At 48.7% G+C, this 18530-nt stretch overlaps 2 protein-coding genes across 2 annotated transcripts in view; both read left to right on the forward strand.

Moving 5' to 3' along the window:
• Nucleotides 1-3242, forward strand: part of rab11fip5a (RAB11 family interacting protein 5a (class I)) — a 35145-nt gene extending 31903 nt beyond the window's left edge. Inside the window, exons 4-5 of the mRNA XM_060051343.1 lie at nt 81-231; nt 749-3242. Coding sequence (XP_059907326.1) covers nt 81-231; nt 749-1009 — 412 coding nt within the window. The 3' untranslated portion in view covers nt 1010-3242. The remainder of the gene's footprint in view (nt 1-80; nt 232-748) is intronic.
• A 392-nt stretch (nt 3243-3634) lies between these two features.
• sfxn5a (sideroflexin 5a) overlaps nt 3635-18530 on the forward strand; it is a 20800-nt gene continuing 5904 nt past the window's right edge. The window contains 12 exon segments of the mRNA XM_060051607.1: nt 3635-4007; nt 5400-5468; nt 9319-9396; nt 10478-10504; nt 11294-11348; nt 12275-12300; nt 12487-12540; nt 12911-12967; nt 13617-13682; nt 15073-15163; nt 17811-17926; nt 18200-18285. Coding sequence (XP_059907590.1) covers nt 3960-4007; nt 5400-5468; nt 9319-9396; nt 10478-10504; nt 11294-11348; nt 12275-12300; nt 12487-12540; nt 12911-12967; nt 13617-13682; nt 15073-15163; nt 17811-17926; nt 18200-18285 — 773 coding nt within the window. The 5' untranslated portion in view covers nt 3635-3959.

Raw genomic sequence — 18530 nt, forward strand, 5'->3', positions numbered from 1 at the left:
ACACACACACACACACCCCCCTGTGTCTCCCTGTCGCCCTGTTTTTTGACGCCTGTCCTGGTTGTTGTCCCCGCCAGCCCCCCCCACCCCGTGCGACCCCTGACCCCGGGCTCCCAGGGGCCGGAGGAGAGGAGGGGCCCCGATGGACGCTCGGTGCTGGAGAAGCTGCGCTGCACCATCCAGCCCGGCCGCAGCAGCCAGCTCAGCGAGGCGGAGCCCGAGAGGAGGAAGGTAGGCTGGAGGTCAGGGAGGGGCCCTGAGGCCCTGAGGCCCCGAGGTCCGCGGTTCGAATCCCGGTCGTGTCGTTGTCTTCAATGTTGAGTTAGGTTGTGTGGTATTTGTATTTTTTTTTTATGTAATTTATTAAATGTGTTTCATTATCAAACATTTTTTAAATGTGTTGCATCAGAAATGAACGTACATTGTTAGGCAACCGTTTATATTTCCCTTAAAGGTGGCATATTATACCAGCGGCTGTGAGTTTGATTAGCCGCTACAAGCCGTTTTCGAAAATCTGCCTCTTCTGACATCACAAGTGGGCGTGTCCACCTAGATGTATGATGGATAGATTTAGCAATGTCCACCGCGTAGGGCTAGAAGACTGATCTACCCAGCACACATCTAGGTGGACACGCCCACTTGTGATGTCAGAAGAGGCCGATTTAAAAAAAAACAGTTTATATTGCCCTTAAGCGCCAACTCTCACTCAACACTGTTTCCCTTGTGTTTCCTCGTTTCTTATTGGCAGTCCCTGACGGAGGGGGCGGGCTCTTACTACCACCTGACCCACAACGAACTGGTGGCGCTGCTGGTGGGGCGGGAGGCGGATCTTGAGAGACAGAAGGCGGAGTTTGAGCGGCAGACGGCACTGCTGTCGCGGCGCGAGGTGGAGCTGCGGCGGCTGAAGCCGCAGGTTCGAGACCTGGAGAACTACATAGACACTCTGCTGGTCCGCATCATGGAGCAGACGCCCACGCTCCTGCAGGTCGGCACAACCAAGTTCAAGTGACCAACGGGGGGGGGGGGATCAGGGGTCAGAGGTCAGAGGTCGGGGGTATAGAGAGGGGGGGTTCTCGAGGTACGGGTACCGACTGCGCCCACGTCACGGCGATAGCTCTTTAGTCTCTCTCACCGCTCGCCCGAGTGTTTTGAACGCCGTCGGCAACACGAGGCGTAGCGTCCGCACTACTCGACACTCGACTGTATCGCGCCGCGTCCTCCCGGCCCAGGAGAGAGGCTTGTGGTTAGGGAATAGGGAGCAAGTGGAGGTAAAGAGGAGGATGAGTAAGGGAGGGTGAAAAGGGAGGCAGGAATATCCTCCTCGAGGAGAATTGTTTTTTTATCCGTCAGGAAGAGAAAAGGATAAGGGAGAAGGAAGTGGCGTCTCAAAAGGGAAACGCAAAAGTTTTTTTTTAAGTGTTAAGGAATGAGGAGATTTGGGGGGGGGGGGGGGGGGGGGCGGGGGGCGGCGATAGGGGAGGAAGGAACGGTATCCCTCAGGTAGCTTTCAGGTCAGGTCGGTTTGAGGCGAGGTGAGCCCTGGACGTCCCGCGGCCCAGACTAAAGCCTCCGTCCACGGGCTGATGACGTCAGTCCTCCGCCGGCCCCCGCTGGCACACCGCGGCCGTACGGTGGCCGGACCCCACACAGAACGGGGAGAACACATATGCAGAACGGAAAACAGTTACCTTAAAATCATCCAAATCTCCTTTCTTATTATTTTTTCGTTTGTGTGTTATCATTATTTTGGTTCAGAAATAACTTTTTGTAGAATGTTTTCCATGATTTTGCCAACATTCAGTCTCTAAACTTTTGAATCTCATTCTTTGCCAGATCTTGGCTAGCTCAGTCTGAATTGAAGCTCCGAGCCAACAAGCCAAATGACCGTCATAAATACTAACCGACACAATCTCGGAAAATCGATAGTTGGTTGAAAATAGACTGTATTCAAAAGTGTTCTTATGCAGCAAGTGAATGGTTTAGATCATTTTGTTGGCGTGTATGCTCATTCCTTTTTATTCCAACAATGGTTTTGGTGATGAATGAGGCCCACATCGTGAGATTACCCATGGTGCTTTTCGGGCACCTGTCTGTTATGAGGACCTGTGTGAGGACATGGAATGTGGGGTAATCAGGTTTCGACTGTTTCGCACAGTATTCAGTCTGCGTCAGGATTAGCCACTCACGGTCCATGCCTATGCCTTCACTTCTGTGCATTACTGAGCTGACTTTGCCCCTCGTGGGAGGGGAGAGAAAATGGCCGACACACGCTATACGCCACACGCTACTTTCCCGCCAAAACCGGCTTTGCTAGTGCACGCGCATCGCTTGAGCTTTCAGGTGTTTTATCAAAAGGATATAATGTATTAACAGCATATATGCCGTCTGGAAATGCCAAAAGCTGCCTTATCGCGTTTTTCGTTTTTGTTTTCTGTCATGTTAGTAGGGTTGTTTTTAAAATATTGCACTTCATTTTCTGTATAGCAGGGGTTGTGTGTGTGTGTTGCGGGGGGGGGGGGGGTTACCTAAAGTGTGTTCACTCAGCTCATTGGCTAGTTCTGCCCGATGCTTAGTTATTCTATTGTTTAGATCACTGCACAAAATGAATTAATAATAAATAAATGTATACATACCGTTAGGGATGGTATTTTACAGTATCTGTACAGTAAAAACTCCACTTTAGGCCAGGTTTTAATACCATACAGTATTCGGATTACGACGCCACGTTTCAACAGCACTTGTGGATGTTCTTGCACTGTTTCAACTGTGAGAGCACGAGAATCGACATCACCTGTAGTCCAGGTAGGCCTCGAGGGATGTTTATAACTAGCTCCACTGCACTTTGTCATTCCCTGCTCTTTGTCATTCCCCGGGCGACTCCATCTCGTCACCACGGTCACGACCATTCCATTTAATAAACCTTAAATCGACCTGCCTTGGCATCTTACGTTTTCGCTCCACAACCCCCCGATATGGAGTGTGTAGATAGGTGCGGAGCTGTTTGAAGGTGTGAGGTGGCTCTTAGTCCGGCCACAGACTAGTTAACCCTCCAGTCATAGAGTAGTTAACCCCTCCAAAGTCTTCCATCTCCCAAGCATTTTGTGTTGTACCACTCCTCAAACGTCTAGCTGGGGGAATGTGTAGATGACAGTACATACGGTTGGAAAGTTTACAGTTCGTGATGCAATTCTGTTTCACAAATTTTGTATATTTAATAAAGAATATTTTGTGTTTACTGCTCACCCTATGTCTGGTTGATTTCTTTGTGTGTGTGTGTGTGTGTGTGTGTGTGTGTGTGTGTGTGTGTGTGTGTGTGTGTGTGTGTGTGTGTGTGTGTGTGAGATTCTGATAGTTTTTGATCATCATAACACGTGAACACATTTATTAATACAGAGATGATTGTTTATATTGTTTTGTGTATTAAAATGTTTAATCCTTGTCACATGAATTTAAAATCCATGTCTTTACCCAATCAATTTGCTCAGTGATGTATTTTCTCGCTCTTATAATTCGTCTGTTAAGGGATAAACCAAACGGGTTTAACAGATAATTGATAAATGAATGACAGCTAACTTATATGGTTTGGAATCCAACATCATTTTAATGACTTGCTCTAATAAAGGCTACCACTAGGGGGCTACGTTCTCCAAGTTCGGTGACCGGTAGTAGTATTTGTTTCATATCAAAAGATAAGACCGTGCATTCTCATTTTAATCGATAACCGCAATCTATCCACTGTTTATTTTCTAAACAACGCGAGAACTGCCCACAGGCTGTGTCTACTCGGTCCTTTATAAGTTATGGAAGGAAGTTGCTGTTGGTCAAAAGGACACTAGTCGACGTCAACTCCTTTAACCACGGTTACAACTAAACTAAACGTGCAACTGCGTGGTTTTATCCAACCACATGTTTACTTGTCGACATTGTTCAACAAATACCTGAGGCCACGAAAGCACAACATGCCAACGTATCCGACTTTCGAGTATGGCAAGCCTCGTTTTGACCAGGTAACCCGCTGCTCCTTCCACACACAGACATCTGCATTCTGCATAGTGCATACACAGACAGCAACCTGACAGCTAAGAACCATTGCTGCTGTACGTAAACTTCGCCGCCATATTGGAGAGGTCAATACTCCTGTAAACAAATACAAGTCCATTGGAGCGGAGTTTTTTTCCTCGATACAAAGCACCATATCGTTTACCTTCTCAACGTGTTGCATTGAGTCTTTTTTTATACGCATATATAATCATGTTAGATATGAATTTAACATGTGAGATCTGAAAACGAAACGGGCTTATGATCTCCCGTAGATCATAAACCCGTGACCAAAAATGACTCATTGTAAATGTTTGAGAATTGTAAGCCTATTAAGCACTATAAAGTAAATTATAGTGCTTTGTATCCCGAAAACCAAAGCTCCCCCGTTCACATGAGTTTGTTTACAGGCCAGCGTCGGCCTCTCCAATATGGCGGCGACGTTGACGTAAGACTCAAAAGCCAATGCTGCGACTGTCTACGCCTGCCTTAACTGGCGGTCTGACGGTCCCGTGTTGACACTAGTAAGCACGTTAACCACATGAATTGACTCTCCACATTCACCACAAGTATAACCCTGGGGAGGAATAACAGTGGCATGTGGTCCCAGGAGAAAACGCCGCCCCGTACCAAAGGTTTTGCCTATTTGCAAGATGGAAAAATATATTTCGCTTTTCCCTAAATATGAGCCATATGTTCGGCAGCGTGCGGGCTGTAACAAGGTGCCGGAGTGATTTATCTTCCAAATTAGCAGTTGCAGTAATTACGACTTAAGTGAGCCAAGGCTCCGTGTCTCCGTGTTGCTTTGTTGTATTTCCTCAGCCGATCCGTATGCTTACTTAAAAAACACCCGATAGACTGCTATTCCTGGACTATTCATTTGAAATTAATTGCCGCAAGTGAGAATATTCACTCCTCTAAAGTACTTGGGGAGGATGCGGAGTGTAATGATGAGCCTTCTCCATCTGAAGCGATGAAACAGCTGTCCCGCTGTAATAGTAAGCGACAGCTGCCTGTGTGTGTGTGTGTGTGTGTGTGTGTGTGTGTGTGTGTGTGTGTGTGTGTGTGTGTGTGTGTGTGCGCGACGCAGTCTGTTAATAAAGACACACTGATTATTAAACAGTTTAAAGTTTAAAGTTTCGAGATGACTATAGTTAATTAGTACCCGACCGCCAACATCTGAGGCCGTTTGACAGACATGTGCCGTCGTGATAGGGTGAATCAATTAATAGCACAATTCATTGATGTACTCTTTCTTTAAACTTATGTTGAACCACATAACTTTGTGTTTCATTATTTTGTGTGTGTGTGTGTGTGTGTGTGTGTGTGTGTGTGTGTGTGTGTGTGTGTGTGTGTGTCAGAACACCTTTTTTGGCAGGTTTAGACACTTCCTTGATGTGATCGATCCCAGAACACTCTTTGTGACGGAGGTAAGACAAACACACACACTTTAACTTCATCTACTGACCACTAAGCTGTTACTACCATGGGAAGGTTCCCCAGGTCCTATGTTCCCCGGGTCCTATGTTCCCCACTTTGTATGTGATCGGGGAACATTGGACCCTGTGAGCAAATCTTTTTCTCGTAGGATGGTAGGGGCAAGTACGGCCTTTTTCGCCTCTGATTCGCCTGTGATTGGTTAGAATGGCTCTCCTCCGATTGTTTATGGTTAGGGTTAGGTTTAGGGTTAACCCTCACCCTAACCATAACCCTAAACCTGACCCTAATATACCCCTTTGCACCCGGGGAACATAGGACCTGGGGAACAGAGGGATGATCCCCATTGGACTAGCTTTCCAGTCATAGCTAGGCTGAACTCCTAGCCTGTCTAGCTAATTTGAGTTATTGGCTTTTATAATAGATAAACCAACGTCAAACACAAAGATGACATCCACGCTTATTATCAGTGACAACCAGATTTCCCCTATTCCAATGAAGTTGGTTAGGAGCCAATAAAGTCAGTTACTAACCAATAATGTCAGTTTTTAAAAGGGCAAGGTGAATTAACGTGTTACCTTTGGTAGTCTTGTACCCTTTCACCTTAACCGTTGATTTTAACCTGAAAAACGTTTTACGAATCCGATCGACATTAGCCTGGCTCGGCCCGCCTAAGTACTTGCGCTCAATTTTAATTTCCCTTCTATGTCTGGGTTTGCGGTATATTCTTGGGTTTTTTCCGTCCAAATTTTGTGCGTCCAATCAGCGAACAGAGGGAGTGGCTGAGAACGATGACCTTGAAGTCAGCTCTCGTTGACGGACATCTTCACACACAGTATCTGGTTTGTTTACAGCCTGCACGTAACGTGATTCCCGGCCAAATGTTAGCGATTGGTTATGGCAGATCCAGAGTGGCACTGGGCAGATCCAATAGTTTCAAACTTCAACAGACACCCGCCTTCAAGTGAGTTAACGTTTAGTCAATTGAGTGGGTCCAGACTCTCTGTGCAAATGAAATGAAGTACGAGAGTCTGGTAGGACCAGGCTAAATCGACAAAGCAGCGACTGTAGGATTGCTGTGCTGCAGAACGGAGCCATTATAAACACACAACACTGGTCAACCCTTTCACAGGTGGCCTGGAGGTATCCTAGAGTACTGTGGGTACTACAGAGTATCACCATGTTATGATATCCATAACGAGGTATCATGGAGCACTGTGGGTAAGACAGAGTATCACCATGTTATGATATCCATAACGAGGTATCATGGAGCACTGTGGGTACTACAGAGTATCACCATGTTATGATATCCATAACGAGGTATCATGGAGCACTGTGGGTACTACAGAGTATCACCATGTTATGATATCCATAACGAGGTATCATGGAGCACTGTGGGTACTACAGAGTATCACCATGTTATGATATCCATAACCACCTTTATCGGCTGTCGGGGAAACACCGTAGGGTCAGAGTGCGGGAATCAAACCTGTGACCTTTTGTCCGGTGACAGCGCGGGTCAGGTGATGTCATCAGTAGCCCTGTCGCCGTGGTAATGAAGCTGTTAGCACGACAGTCACAGCAGCGACGGCGGCGGCGTCTCCGGGGGGGGGGGGGGACCAGAGGAGGTGTGAACATGTGGGGCAGCTGGATGGAGGTGGTGGAGGTGGTGGAGGTGGTGGTGGTGGTGGTGGTGAATGGGGGGGGGGGGGGGGGGGGGTGTTGGGTCCCTCCCACCACACCCCACTCCGGCGGCCCCCCCTGCTGGGCTGGGCAAAGCCTCGACTTGCCCCCTAATGATGGAGGCGCGCACACACACACACACACACACACACACACACACACACACACACACACACACACACACACACACACACACACACACACACACACACACACACACACACGTACGTGTGTGTCTGCACGCAGGCTGAAGAGCTCATTAGGGTAAGTTGGAGCGTAGAGCTCAGCATTATATAATGATCCCAGTGCTGAGCGGCTCTCATGGTCTTTTAGGAGGCTCATTTGTCAAGCGAAGAGCAGCGTGGAGGGTTTAGCGAAAAACGCAATTACACCGCGTTGTGAGAGAGAGGGAGGTGGTCTGGGAGGCTCGAGGAGCCGGGCAGGATGCGAGAGGAGTTTGGGGACCCAGGGAGCACAGCAGGAGGGGGAGGAGGAGAGGGGTCCTAAGGGTGGGATGAGGAGGAAGGGTGTAGGAGGAGCGGAGGCATTGGCTGTGTCTCAATTCAGGGGGACGCATCCTTCGAAGGACGCGGCCTATGAAGGTGTGGCCTTTGTAGACCGCGAAGGCCGGACCGAAGGCCGGAGGAACGCTTTTATGTGAGACGGTCTGGCCTACGGAGCATTTCAAGTTTGCGTAACAAGACGTTGACACCCTTCACCTTGCGTGACGATGCGCCGCTCCTGTCACCTAGCAACCCTGACAGCTGCGGCTCAAACCGGACGGCGGAGGAGAAATATGGAGCCATTATATAATAATTATGTAAAATCTAACGTTAATTAGTTTAACGTTTTGTGGCTCGTGTTAATGTCATTCAACCTCGACAATAAAGTTACGAATTTTAAATAGTCCCAACTTTATTTTTAATATAAAAAAATGTTTTTACATAGTTTTGTCATTAGAAATGTAATCGGCTGCTACTGCCGCTCCCGCCTCTCTCCGACGCCATTTCTGAAAAAATCCAACGCGCAACGACTCTTGGGATACGTTGGGCCGTGAAGGATCAAGCCGGCGGATCAAAATCCGGGAAAAGAAGGCTGCATTTGTCGGCCGCATTTGAAGGAGCCTTTTCGAAATGGGACGGCCCTGACGCGTCGTAGTGACACAGTGACACAATCGGCCCTCGGATGCAGCCGTCGAAGGATGCGTCACCTGAACTGAGACACAGCCATGGAAGAGGGATGGGTGGAGGAGTAGAGGAGTCATAAGGGAGGGATTAGGAGGAAGGATGGAGGAGAGGAGACAGAGGAGACATAGGAGGGATGAGGAGGAGGAGAGGAGGTGGAAGGGAGGAGTCAAAGGGGAGTCATAGAGGAGGGATGAGGAGGAAGGTAGGAGGAGAGGAGGAGTCATAAGGGAGGGATGAGGTGGAAGGATGGAGGAGGAGAGGAGACAGAGGAGACATAGGAGGGATGAGGAGGAGGAGAGGAGGTGGAAGGGAGGAGTCAAAGGGGAGTCATAGAGGAGGGATGAGGAGGAAGGTAGGAGGAGAGGAGGAGTCATAAGGGAGGGATGAGGTGGAAGGATGGAGGAGACAGAGGAGACATAGGAGGGATGAGGAGGAGGAGAGGAGGTGGAAGGGAGGAGTCAAAGGGGAGTCATAGAGGAGGGATGAGGAGGAAGGTAGGAGGAGAGGAGGAGTCATAAGGGAGGGATGAGGTGGAAGGATGGAGGAGGAGAGGAGACAGAGGAGACATAGGAGGGATGAGGATGAGGAGGAGGAGAGGAGGTGGAAGGGAGGAGTCAAAGGGGAGTCATAGAGGAGGGATGAGGAGGAAGGTAGGAGGAGAGGAGGAGTCATAAGGGAGGGATGAGGTGGAAGGATGGAGGAGGAGAGGAGACAGAGGAGACATAGGAGGGATGAGGAGGAGGAGAGGAGGTGGAAGGGAGGAGTCAAAGGGGAGTCATAGAGGAGGGATGAGGAGGAAGGTAGGAGGAGAGGAGGAGTCATAAGGGAGGGATTAGGAGGAAGGGAGGAGGAGAGGAGTTAGAGGGAAGGGATCAGGAGGAAGGGAGGAGGTTGGGCATGAGGGCAGGAGTATTCGCTCCTCCTGACTGCAGACCTAATGGGTGTGTTTGTTTTGTGTCCCGGGGCGGGCCAGGAGCGCCTTCGGGAGAGTGTGGACCTCCTAGAGAGCTTCAAACACGGAAGACTCCCGCCAGGGGTGACGTCTGCCCAGGTAACACTGAAACACACCTGCCCAGGTAACACTGACACACACCTGCCCAGGTAACACTGAAACACACCTGCCCAGGTAACACTGACACACACCAGCCCAGGTAACACTGAAACACACCTGCCCAGGTAACACTGACACACACCTGCCCAGGTAACACTGAAACACACCTGCCCAGGTAACACTGACACACACCAGCCCAGGTAACACTGAAACACACCTGCCCAGGTAACACTGACAGCCCAGGTAACATTGAAACACACCGCCCAGGTACCACTAATACACACATCTGCCCAGGTCACACTGATAAACCAGTTCAGGTAAAACTATAAATTATTATAATGCCATATAATGTTTATGTCCAATGCGGATATGTTTATTTGTGAAAAACAACCACTGTAGATGGTATCAAGAGGAATACATCGACCTTCTGTCTCAGGGATATTCCCCACTATTTACGGAGCCTGAGGCGAATAATTGTTTTAAAATATACTACACGTGAACAAACACTCAAAAAATAAACAAGATAACTATTTTTGCCAGGATTTATTTGTTTGTATTAGCGGTTTATTTGTTTTCAGACAAATAAACCGAGAGTTTGAGATCTCAATCACAGGATATTGCCCAAAATCCCGAGATGGCGAACCAATCAAATTGCGCCATTTTCGGAGGTTGACGTGTAGCATATACTAAATGAATATAGTATGCGAGATGTATAAATGTGAGAAAAAGGTGGGAGGGGGATCGGGCATGGTGATTGGTCGAAGAGATTGGGACTACCTCATTTTGTTTAACGTTTGCCCTGCTCTCCGAACTCCTAAACACATTGAGAATACATGTATATGAGGGGAAATTACCCAGGATGCTTTGCTGCGACCAGAGATTTCGGTAACTAAATAAGACTGCGTTTCCTGTTCAGATTCAGTGTTTACAATTCAGTGTTTTGCACCGACACGGGTCAAGTGAAGTCGAAAAGGGTCAGAGTTCAGATAAGGGTTCCATTCGAGACTTGGAGGTGGAGTTGCCATGGGGACCTGCTACTTCACTCTCTTTTAATTACATATGTTTGTTTGTTTTTCCACAGCTATGGCAAGCTCACAAAATCAAACAGGTTAGAAACTCTCTCGCTCTCTCTCTCGCTCTATCTCACACATGTCACTCGGTAACATACGTTGTCTCTGCCGCATGTATAAATGTCTGGAAGATGGCTATATGTTATCTCGGAGGCCAATGTTTATGTGTCGCCAGAATACGCCGCCAAGCTGTCACTCCTTAGTTTGCCATGTTTATATTTACACATGCGTCTGCTTACCGATAATGTTTATGAAGCTTGAATCTATAGCCATCTTCCAACATATAACCCTAGGGAACATACCCCTGCTACTTTTCATCTCACATGTTTAAAGTGCGTCTTGTTGGCCTTATGAAGTCATCGAGTCTATTTCATTAAATCTGTTCTCAAGGTCTTGACAAAGCCAAGAATATGCCGTAGGTACGGTAGATCCCACTTGACGACCAAACATATCAACACCAGTTTGGTCATGTGCGTGGGTTTTTTGTAAGCTTAAATTATACCACGAATCATACATTCTAGCAACCCAATCCACACCAACAATTTTTGACTTTATTATTGCAAGTTGTGTTCAATTTCTTTTGCTAGTTTTGTACATATTTTTTTCTAGTTTTTTTTTCCTCTTTGTTAGCTATATTTTTGACAATTTTTTATCTAGCGTTCAGCCATTTTTTGCTAGATTTTAGACAAAGCAAACTAGGTATCATCAATACGAAAAGATTATTTCTCTGTAATGATTACACCACTTGAAACTAGAAACTAACCAATCAACACAGTCTCATTGCATCTTCCACCACGGTGGTCGTGATCACTGTGCTCTGTACGCAGGCCATCGTCCACCCCGACACTGGCGACAAGATACCCATGCCCTTCCGCATGTCAGGTACAGTAGCCCCCACTCCTAGGACGAGTACCCCGTGCGTCCCTCAGTTTGGGGGGTCCCAAACGTCTCCCAAAAAGTGGAGATCCCTCCGACACTTGAACCTCAAATAAGCCAGAAAACATTCCCCCTCCTCGCCTTCGAACATGCTCATGATCCACTGAAACAGGTCATGCACGCAGACGCATGTATTTATATTTATTTAATATCGGTGAGGGTGGCGGTAAGGGAGGGGGGGAGCGGAGGTGGTCGTCGTCGTCGAGGTGACGAGGTGGGGGTGGTGGTGATGGGGATGACGTTGGGGGGGGGGGGGGGACCAGGGACTTGTTATGTGGTCCAACACGGAGGCGTCGGCCTCTCCAGGGGGCCCTTGTCTCCGGGCCGGCAGGGTCCCCCCTGTGGGGTCTCCGGGCCCGGTAAAGGTCACTCACAGCTGGGTACTGATTAGGACGCGCTCCCTCGCTGTGCCGCCGACGTTCTGTTGGACCTCCGCAGAAACGAGGGTATTTTAGTAGCAAAGGCACCATAATACCTTTCTCTCTCTCTGTGTGTCTGTCTGTATCTTTCTCTCTCTCTCTCTCTCTGTCTGTCTGTCTGTCTGTCTGTCTGTCTGTCTGTCTGTCTGTCTGTCTGTCTGTCTGTCTGTCTGTCTGTCTGTCTGTCTGTCTGTCTGTCTGTCTGTCTGTCTGTCTGTCTGTGTGTCTGTCTGTATCTTTCTCTCTCTCCCTCCACCTCTCCACCTCTCTCAAAGCTCATTATGCTAGTCTGATATGACCGCAGATGCATTCAAATGAACACGACCTCTGAACAATGAGAGGAAACAGTACAGTGCACTCCTTAATTAACATCAGCGTTATGCTCCTGATTGCACTCTGATCGTTGTGATTATTATGGTCTGTAAGGTTGTCAATGACCCACGTCTGTTGCAGGCTTCATCCCGTTTGGAACGCCAGTGGTAAGATCACTCATAAGTCATTAACATTTTCCAGAGTTCACCTAATGATTGATAGTGCTTGGTTCTTGGCTCTGTGAACATCCTTACTGTACCAACAGCGATATATTATTTCTCTTTCTTCTGACAAATGTCCTTATAGTAAGTCGCATTGGATAAAAGCAGTAATCAGGTGGTTTCTGTCTTCAGGTGGTGGGTCTTCTGCTCCCCAACCAGACCCTGTTCTCTACGGTCTTCTGGCAGGTCAGACCCAGCTGCCCTCCTCCTCCCACGTTTAGCAGGTTTAATCGACCACCGCTGTCTTCAGACGACAACAAAACCCTAACCAGCCTCCAGGGTGTCCAGAGCCCTTCACATAACGCCTTCAATCAACAGTTATAGAACAGTAAAATAAAAAATATATGAAAAAGTTAAAAAAAAAGAAATAGACCCGATAGGTTGATAAACGAACAATATAAAAAAGGTTACTTAAATCTGTAATATCACATTTTAAACACAAATCTTTGTGACGTGTACAAGGTTTAAAGTAGTGTTGCATGACCGATCACATCAAAGCTGCTCTCGTAAGATTTCTGTGAGCTAAATGAACTAAACTAAATGCTCTCTCCCTCAGTGGTTGAACCAGAGCCACAACGCCTGTGTCAACTACAGCAACCGCAACGCCTCCAAGGTAGGGTTAGCGCTACAGAGCTAGCTTCACAGAGCGAGCATCCCAGAGCTAACACCCCAAGTGCTAGCATCACAGAGCTAACGCCTCAGAGCTAGCACCCCAAGAGCTAGCATCACAGAGCGAGCGTCCCAGAGCTAGCAACCCAAGAGCTAGCATCCCAGAGCTAACTTAACAGATCTAACCCTGCAGACCTAGGACCTTCGAGATAGCTTGACAGAACTAGCATCCCATAGCTAACACCCCATAGCTAGCATCACAAAGGCATAACCCCAGAGCTATCACCCCAGAGTTAACACCCCAAGAGCTAGCATGACAGTGCTAACAGCCCATAGCTAGCACCCCATAGCTAACACGCCATAGCTAGCATCACAGAGCTAGCATCACAGAGATAGCACCCCAAGAGCTAGCACCCAATAGCTAACTTAACAGATCTAGCCCTGCAGAGCTAGGACCTTAGAGCTAGGTTAGCCATCCCAGTGCTAGCAACCCTATCCTAACATCACATCAATAGCTCACCAGTGATGGCTTATCAGCGCTAGCATATCTGAGCTCACTGGCCAGAACCATCTCACTCTCTGAAATATTGCTGACTCATGCTGAAAGGATTGGTCGCTTAAACATTGTGTCATTTCCTCTTCCTGTCGGTCAGCCAACGGACCTGTCCAAATTCTTCCAAGGCTACATGGGCGCGGTGAGCAGTGCGGTGTCCATCGCGGTGAGTTCCCATCATGCATCTCTTCCGGTCAGTGTGCTATGGTGATAATAATAATAATAGACCCAGGGAGAGCGAACCGCCATGTCGACCCGGCCCTCGTTTCGTGGGACCCCAAAGTGACTGGTGTGGGTAAAACGTGCACGTTTATTGACCCTGATGAGCGAGTTCACGTGACACCGACGGAACCATAGAAGGTTCCCAGTCAGAGAGAAAGGCTGCGGCCCATTAGTAGTGTTTTATCTTAAGGTTCCTAGCTGAGTGGAATTGACCCTGAAGTATCGCCGTGACACCCATGATAGGGGCTGTGGGGGCGGGGCTTTGAAAAGCCCCGCCTTTATTCATCCGTATACTAGGCCGTGGGATCCCATGTCCCTACAACAGGGGGTGAGTGACCCCCCCGCTGGTCTATTGTGGGGCTGCTAGTATAACCCCCGACCCTTGCTGCGTGGACACACACACACACACACACACACACACACACACACACACACACACACACACACACACACACACACCCCCCTATATATTCACACACACCTCTCCCTCAGAACCAGGGGGGGTTGGGTTGGGTGCTCGACCAAAGATAATTAGCTGGGCCACGCCCCCTTCCCCCCCGGCCCCCCAAACCTACTGCAGCCCCTGGGCAAGGCTCTCTCTCCAGGCATGCTTTCTGCACAGGGCAGTCTGGAGAGGGGGGGGGTTATCAACACACCAGTTGGGGGGGGGGGGGGGGGGTTAGGCCAATTAAAGCTCAGCTCCGGTTGGGGCCCCCTACAGGGCCTGAGGGGCCCGAGGGCCAGTGCCGGTGTGGTGTGAATGCTAGCGGGCTAGCATGCTAGCCTGCTATCGTGCTAGCTCGGGATCGGCGGAAGACTTTTGTTTCCCGGTCGTTCAGGGGGAGTATTTGTCGCACGATAATTACGACGACTAAATCATGAACATAGTCGTCGTTACAGTTGTGTCCGGATGGTTCAACACATACTGTTGGACACATAAGAGCGTGATACCATTTCACACGTTGGTTGATTGGTGTGTTGTTGTTACTCTGCTCGCATCACTAGCCTTAGATCCAAAATGGACGTCACTGCTAAAAGCCGTTTGCCCTCAAGGTGCTGCTGATAAATGTGCCACGTTATGCACGGCTAGACCGTTGGTTATTTTTAATAACACACAAATGTAAATAGAATATTTTTGTGACGTAATTTTTTTTTTTTTACATCCTGTTTTATACCGAATACCAGTACACTACATCATATTCCTTCCACGTGAAAGCTTCCTCGACGATCAAAGTCTTTCTGGTCTGATTCTGACGAATGTTGTGTAGAACCACACATGTCTATATAGACGCTGGGGCTTTTATTGTGAAAGAGCCTGTCCTGTGGTGCTGCAGGTGGCGTTGAGGGTGGCGATCCAGAAGGCGGACCGGTTCAGCCCCACCACCCGACGGATGGTCCAGAGGTTCATCCCCTTCCCGGCCGTGGGTAAATAAACCTTAAAAAGGGTGTGTTTGGTTTGAGCTCCATCCATCGCCGATTGGGTGGAGTTTACCCCATCAGGGACCACGACAACTTAGGCTAATGTTTTAACTGACACAAAATGAATGTAAATCTAAAACTGCTTTTTTGTTGCATTCTGTAATGTTGTATATTGGTAGACTCCGCCCATTTGCTGTTTTGATGAGGTTTAAACATATATATCACGCTGTCAGTCATGCTCCATCAATACACACTGTACAGTGAAGCCCTGATCACACACTTTATATATCATGCTGTGATTCATACTCCATCAATACGTCCATATATATCGACGTGAAGTGAAAAAGACCACGTAGTATTTGTCTACGATGAAGAGGTAATGTTCCCCCCGTCGTTTGGTGTGAGGTTTCCGTACGTCGTTTCTGCGTGTGTCTGGCGTGTGCCCATAGTGTTTGCACACCACGATGCGCGCCATCATACGTGTGTGCTCTATGTGATACGAGGAGCGGGTAGCAGACGTCTGTCCTGCGTACCGTCGGGTCTGAGGTGGGCGACACGCAAGTTAGTCGGCGTGTTGTGTCAGGCGGAGGCTCGGTGTCAAAACCCCGCTCTTCGCCTCACCTCCTCCTCCTCTTCCTCCTCGCGACGCCAAACACCCCCCTCTGCCTCCTCCCCCTCCTCCCCCACCTCCCCCACCCCTAGGGGCTTAGAGGACCGTCCCAGAATGCCCTGGGGCTGCTGGCTAGTAATTAAATTGTTTGCCTTTCCCACAGCAACCCCAACACCCCCTACACGCCGCGAATACACACACACACACACACGCGCGCACACACGTACACACACACACACGCACACACACGCACACGCACACACACACACACACACGCACACGCACACACACGCACACACGCACACGCACACGCACACACGTACACACGCACACACGTACACACGTACACACGCATACACATGAACACACACACACACGCGCACACACACACACACGTACACGCACACGCGCACGCACGTACACACGTACACACGCACACACACACACACACACACACACACGTACACACGTACACACGCATACACATGAACACACACACACAGTGGCGTGGTGGTTTAATTAAATCAACAGGTTGGTGCAGCCTTTGTCTGGTAATTGGCTCCTCGTTAGAACTCTGCTTCCACAAACAAATGGGATAATTATCCGTAAAGTGGCGTCTATGTCAGGCCTCGCTCGCCCTCCCCCCTGACGGCTCCGGCGCCGTTGTCCTTCTCGTCCTTGATGTTGTTGTTGTTGTTGTTGTTGTTGTTGTTGTGGCTATTTGTACATAAAAGGTAATTAAAGTGGCTAATTGAAGCCAGCGCGAGCAAAAGCGTAGTTGGTTTGAGGGGGGGGGGGTTCCGTTCGTTAAGGTTCTAATGGCCGCCTTCATTAGCGACAAGCCAATCAGGTCGCTCGTTTGGATGGTTGAGAACCCGACCCGCGCGGGGTACCGGGAAAAAGTCTGCGGGAATAATTAATGAATTAGTCGTCTTGGTAAATATTTCTCGTTTGCTCGTGTCGGCGGCACCGGGGGCTAATGATGTGGCACGTCTCCCGCTCCCGCCCGTGTTCTGCAAACAGTTATTACCTGACAATTAGACCCACGATTCATGTAATTATTCCCCATAATTATAAACAGCCTTTTAATATTTTGTCCTTTTTGCGTTTCATTGAGTGACCGTCATCCACCTAGCGTAAATGTTGTGTGTTCATTCATTTAGATGGAGGTATGTTTGACGTCGTCTGATTGCGTTTGTGTTTTCTCTACGTTTGCTTTATTAGATTACTCTCTCCCCCCCCCCCCCCTCCCCCCTCCCCCCCCCCCCCCCCTCCCCCCCGGTCCGGAATCCCTTTATCTGTCTTTGTATTAATTTGAGCGTAATAAAAAAAGAGAAATAAAAGCGGGACAACCTTGTAGCTAAATGAGAGATTAGCCAAAGTGAATTGAATTTGTGTCGCGCACGCCGGTTCGTCAGCCCTGCAGGCTCAGGTAAAGATAACTCAAAACGCTCCCCCCCCCCCCCCCCTAAATTAAAAACGCCCGTGGCCTTTAACTCTTTGAAATGACATTCCCGACGCCACACCGGGAGTCAAGGAGACGGGGTTGCTCCGGAGTCGAACATGTGCCTCAGTTCATCACCAGACAAGCCGGTGCATCTCGTACCGACTCCGTAGTGGTTCGCCCTCTTCCTACTGCCTCCCAGGTGACTGGCTGAAGTCTCAGCCTCGTGACCGAGGGACAATGTTTGATTGGTGGAACGACAGACAACACAGACGAAGACTTGAAACGACTTCAGTGACATTTATGGGAATTTCACGCAACACCAATGGCTGTAAAGGCACAATGACTTGTAGGCTCAATATCAAATCGTATACAGTATAGTAGTATAGATTAATAATATATATAAATAGATTACTAATACTATGAATCAACACCGTAGCCATTACAAACACCATCCCTCCCCCCTATATCCCAACGTATCGGTTTCAAAATATATAATTAACGTTTTTTGGCAAATGTTTACATGACCATGTAGAATGGTGTGCACCTCAGGGATTAGTCGTGTTTAAGGCTACTCTCTGCCCCCCCCCCCCCCCCAGCCAGTGCCAACGTGTGCAACGTGGTGCTCATGCGTCACTCTGAGCTGTCGGAGGGCATCAACGTCCTGGACGACAAGGGCAACGTCGTAGGGACCTCCAAGATGGCCGCCAAACGCGTGAGTAGTCGGCAGTTGGAAATGGCACACAAAAGTAGGACAAAAATGGTCGGAAAAAACTAAACGAGATTTGAAAAGAAAACATGAAAACAGAACTGTATTTTTTATTAGTTATTCTGTTGTCGTTGCTGTTTAAAGCAGAACAGCATAACCTAACCTCCGATCTTGTTCGGTAGAGTACCTTGTTCTAAAGGTGTCGCTATGACGACATGAGTGTCAATCACGTCTCTTCCATAGCCAACAGCTCTGCTCTTTTTGTTTTTTGAAAAACAGGCGCTTTTCGAGACAGCCCTGACCAGAGTGGTCCTACCCATGCCCATTCTGCTTCTCCCTCCCATCGTCATGGCGATGTTGGAAAGGTGAGCAGTCCCCGGTTGACTTGTTTACACAGGTGGGCCACGCCGACTCCTGATCCAGACAGCGGGGGTCCAGCCAGGGTTTTGGGTTCAGCCATGTCTTCAAACTCACCATGTATGACGTAGCCGTGTTACAGTGTGTTCCATGCATCCTCTTCCCTTTCTAAACCATTTTATAATCCCCTCTTCTGATTGGCTCAAATCAGCGACCTTTTATGTCACTTCCTGCACAAACTCTGCGCAAACTG

The sequence above is a fragment of the Gadus macrocephalus genome, chromosome 5 (assembly GCF_031168955.1).
Source record: "Gadus macrocephalus chromosome 5, ASM3116895v1".
In the NCBI taxonomy this organism is placed as follows: domain Eukaryota; kingdom Metazoa; phylum Chordata; class Actinopteri; order Gadiformes; family Gadidae; genus Gadus; species Gadus macrocephalus.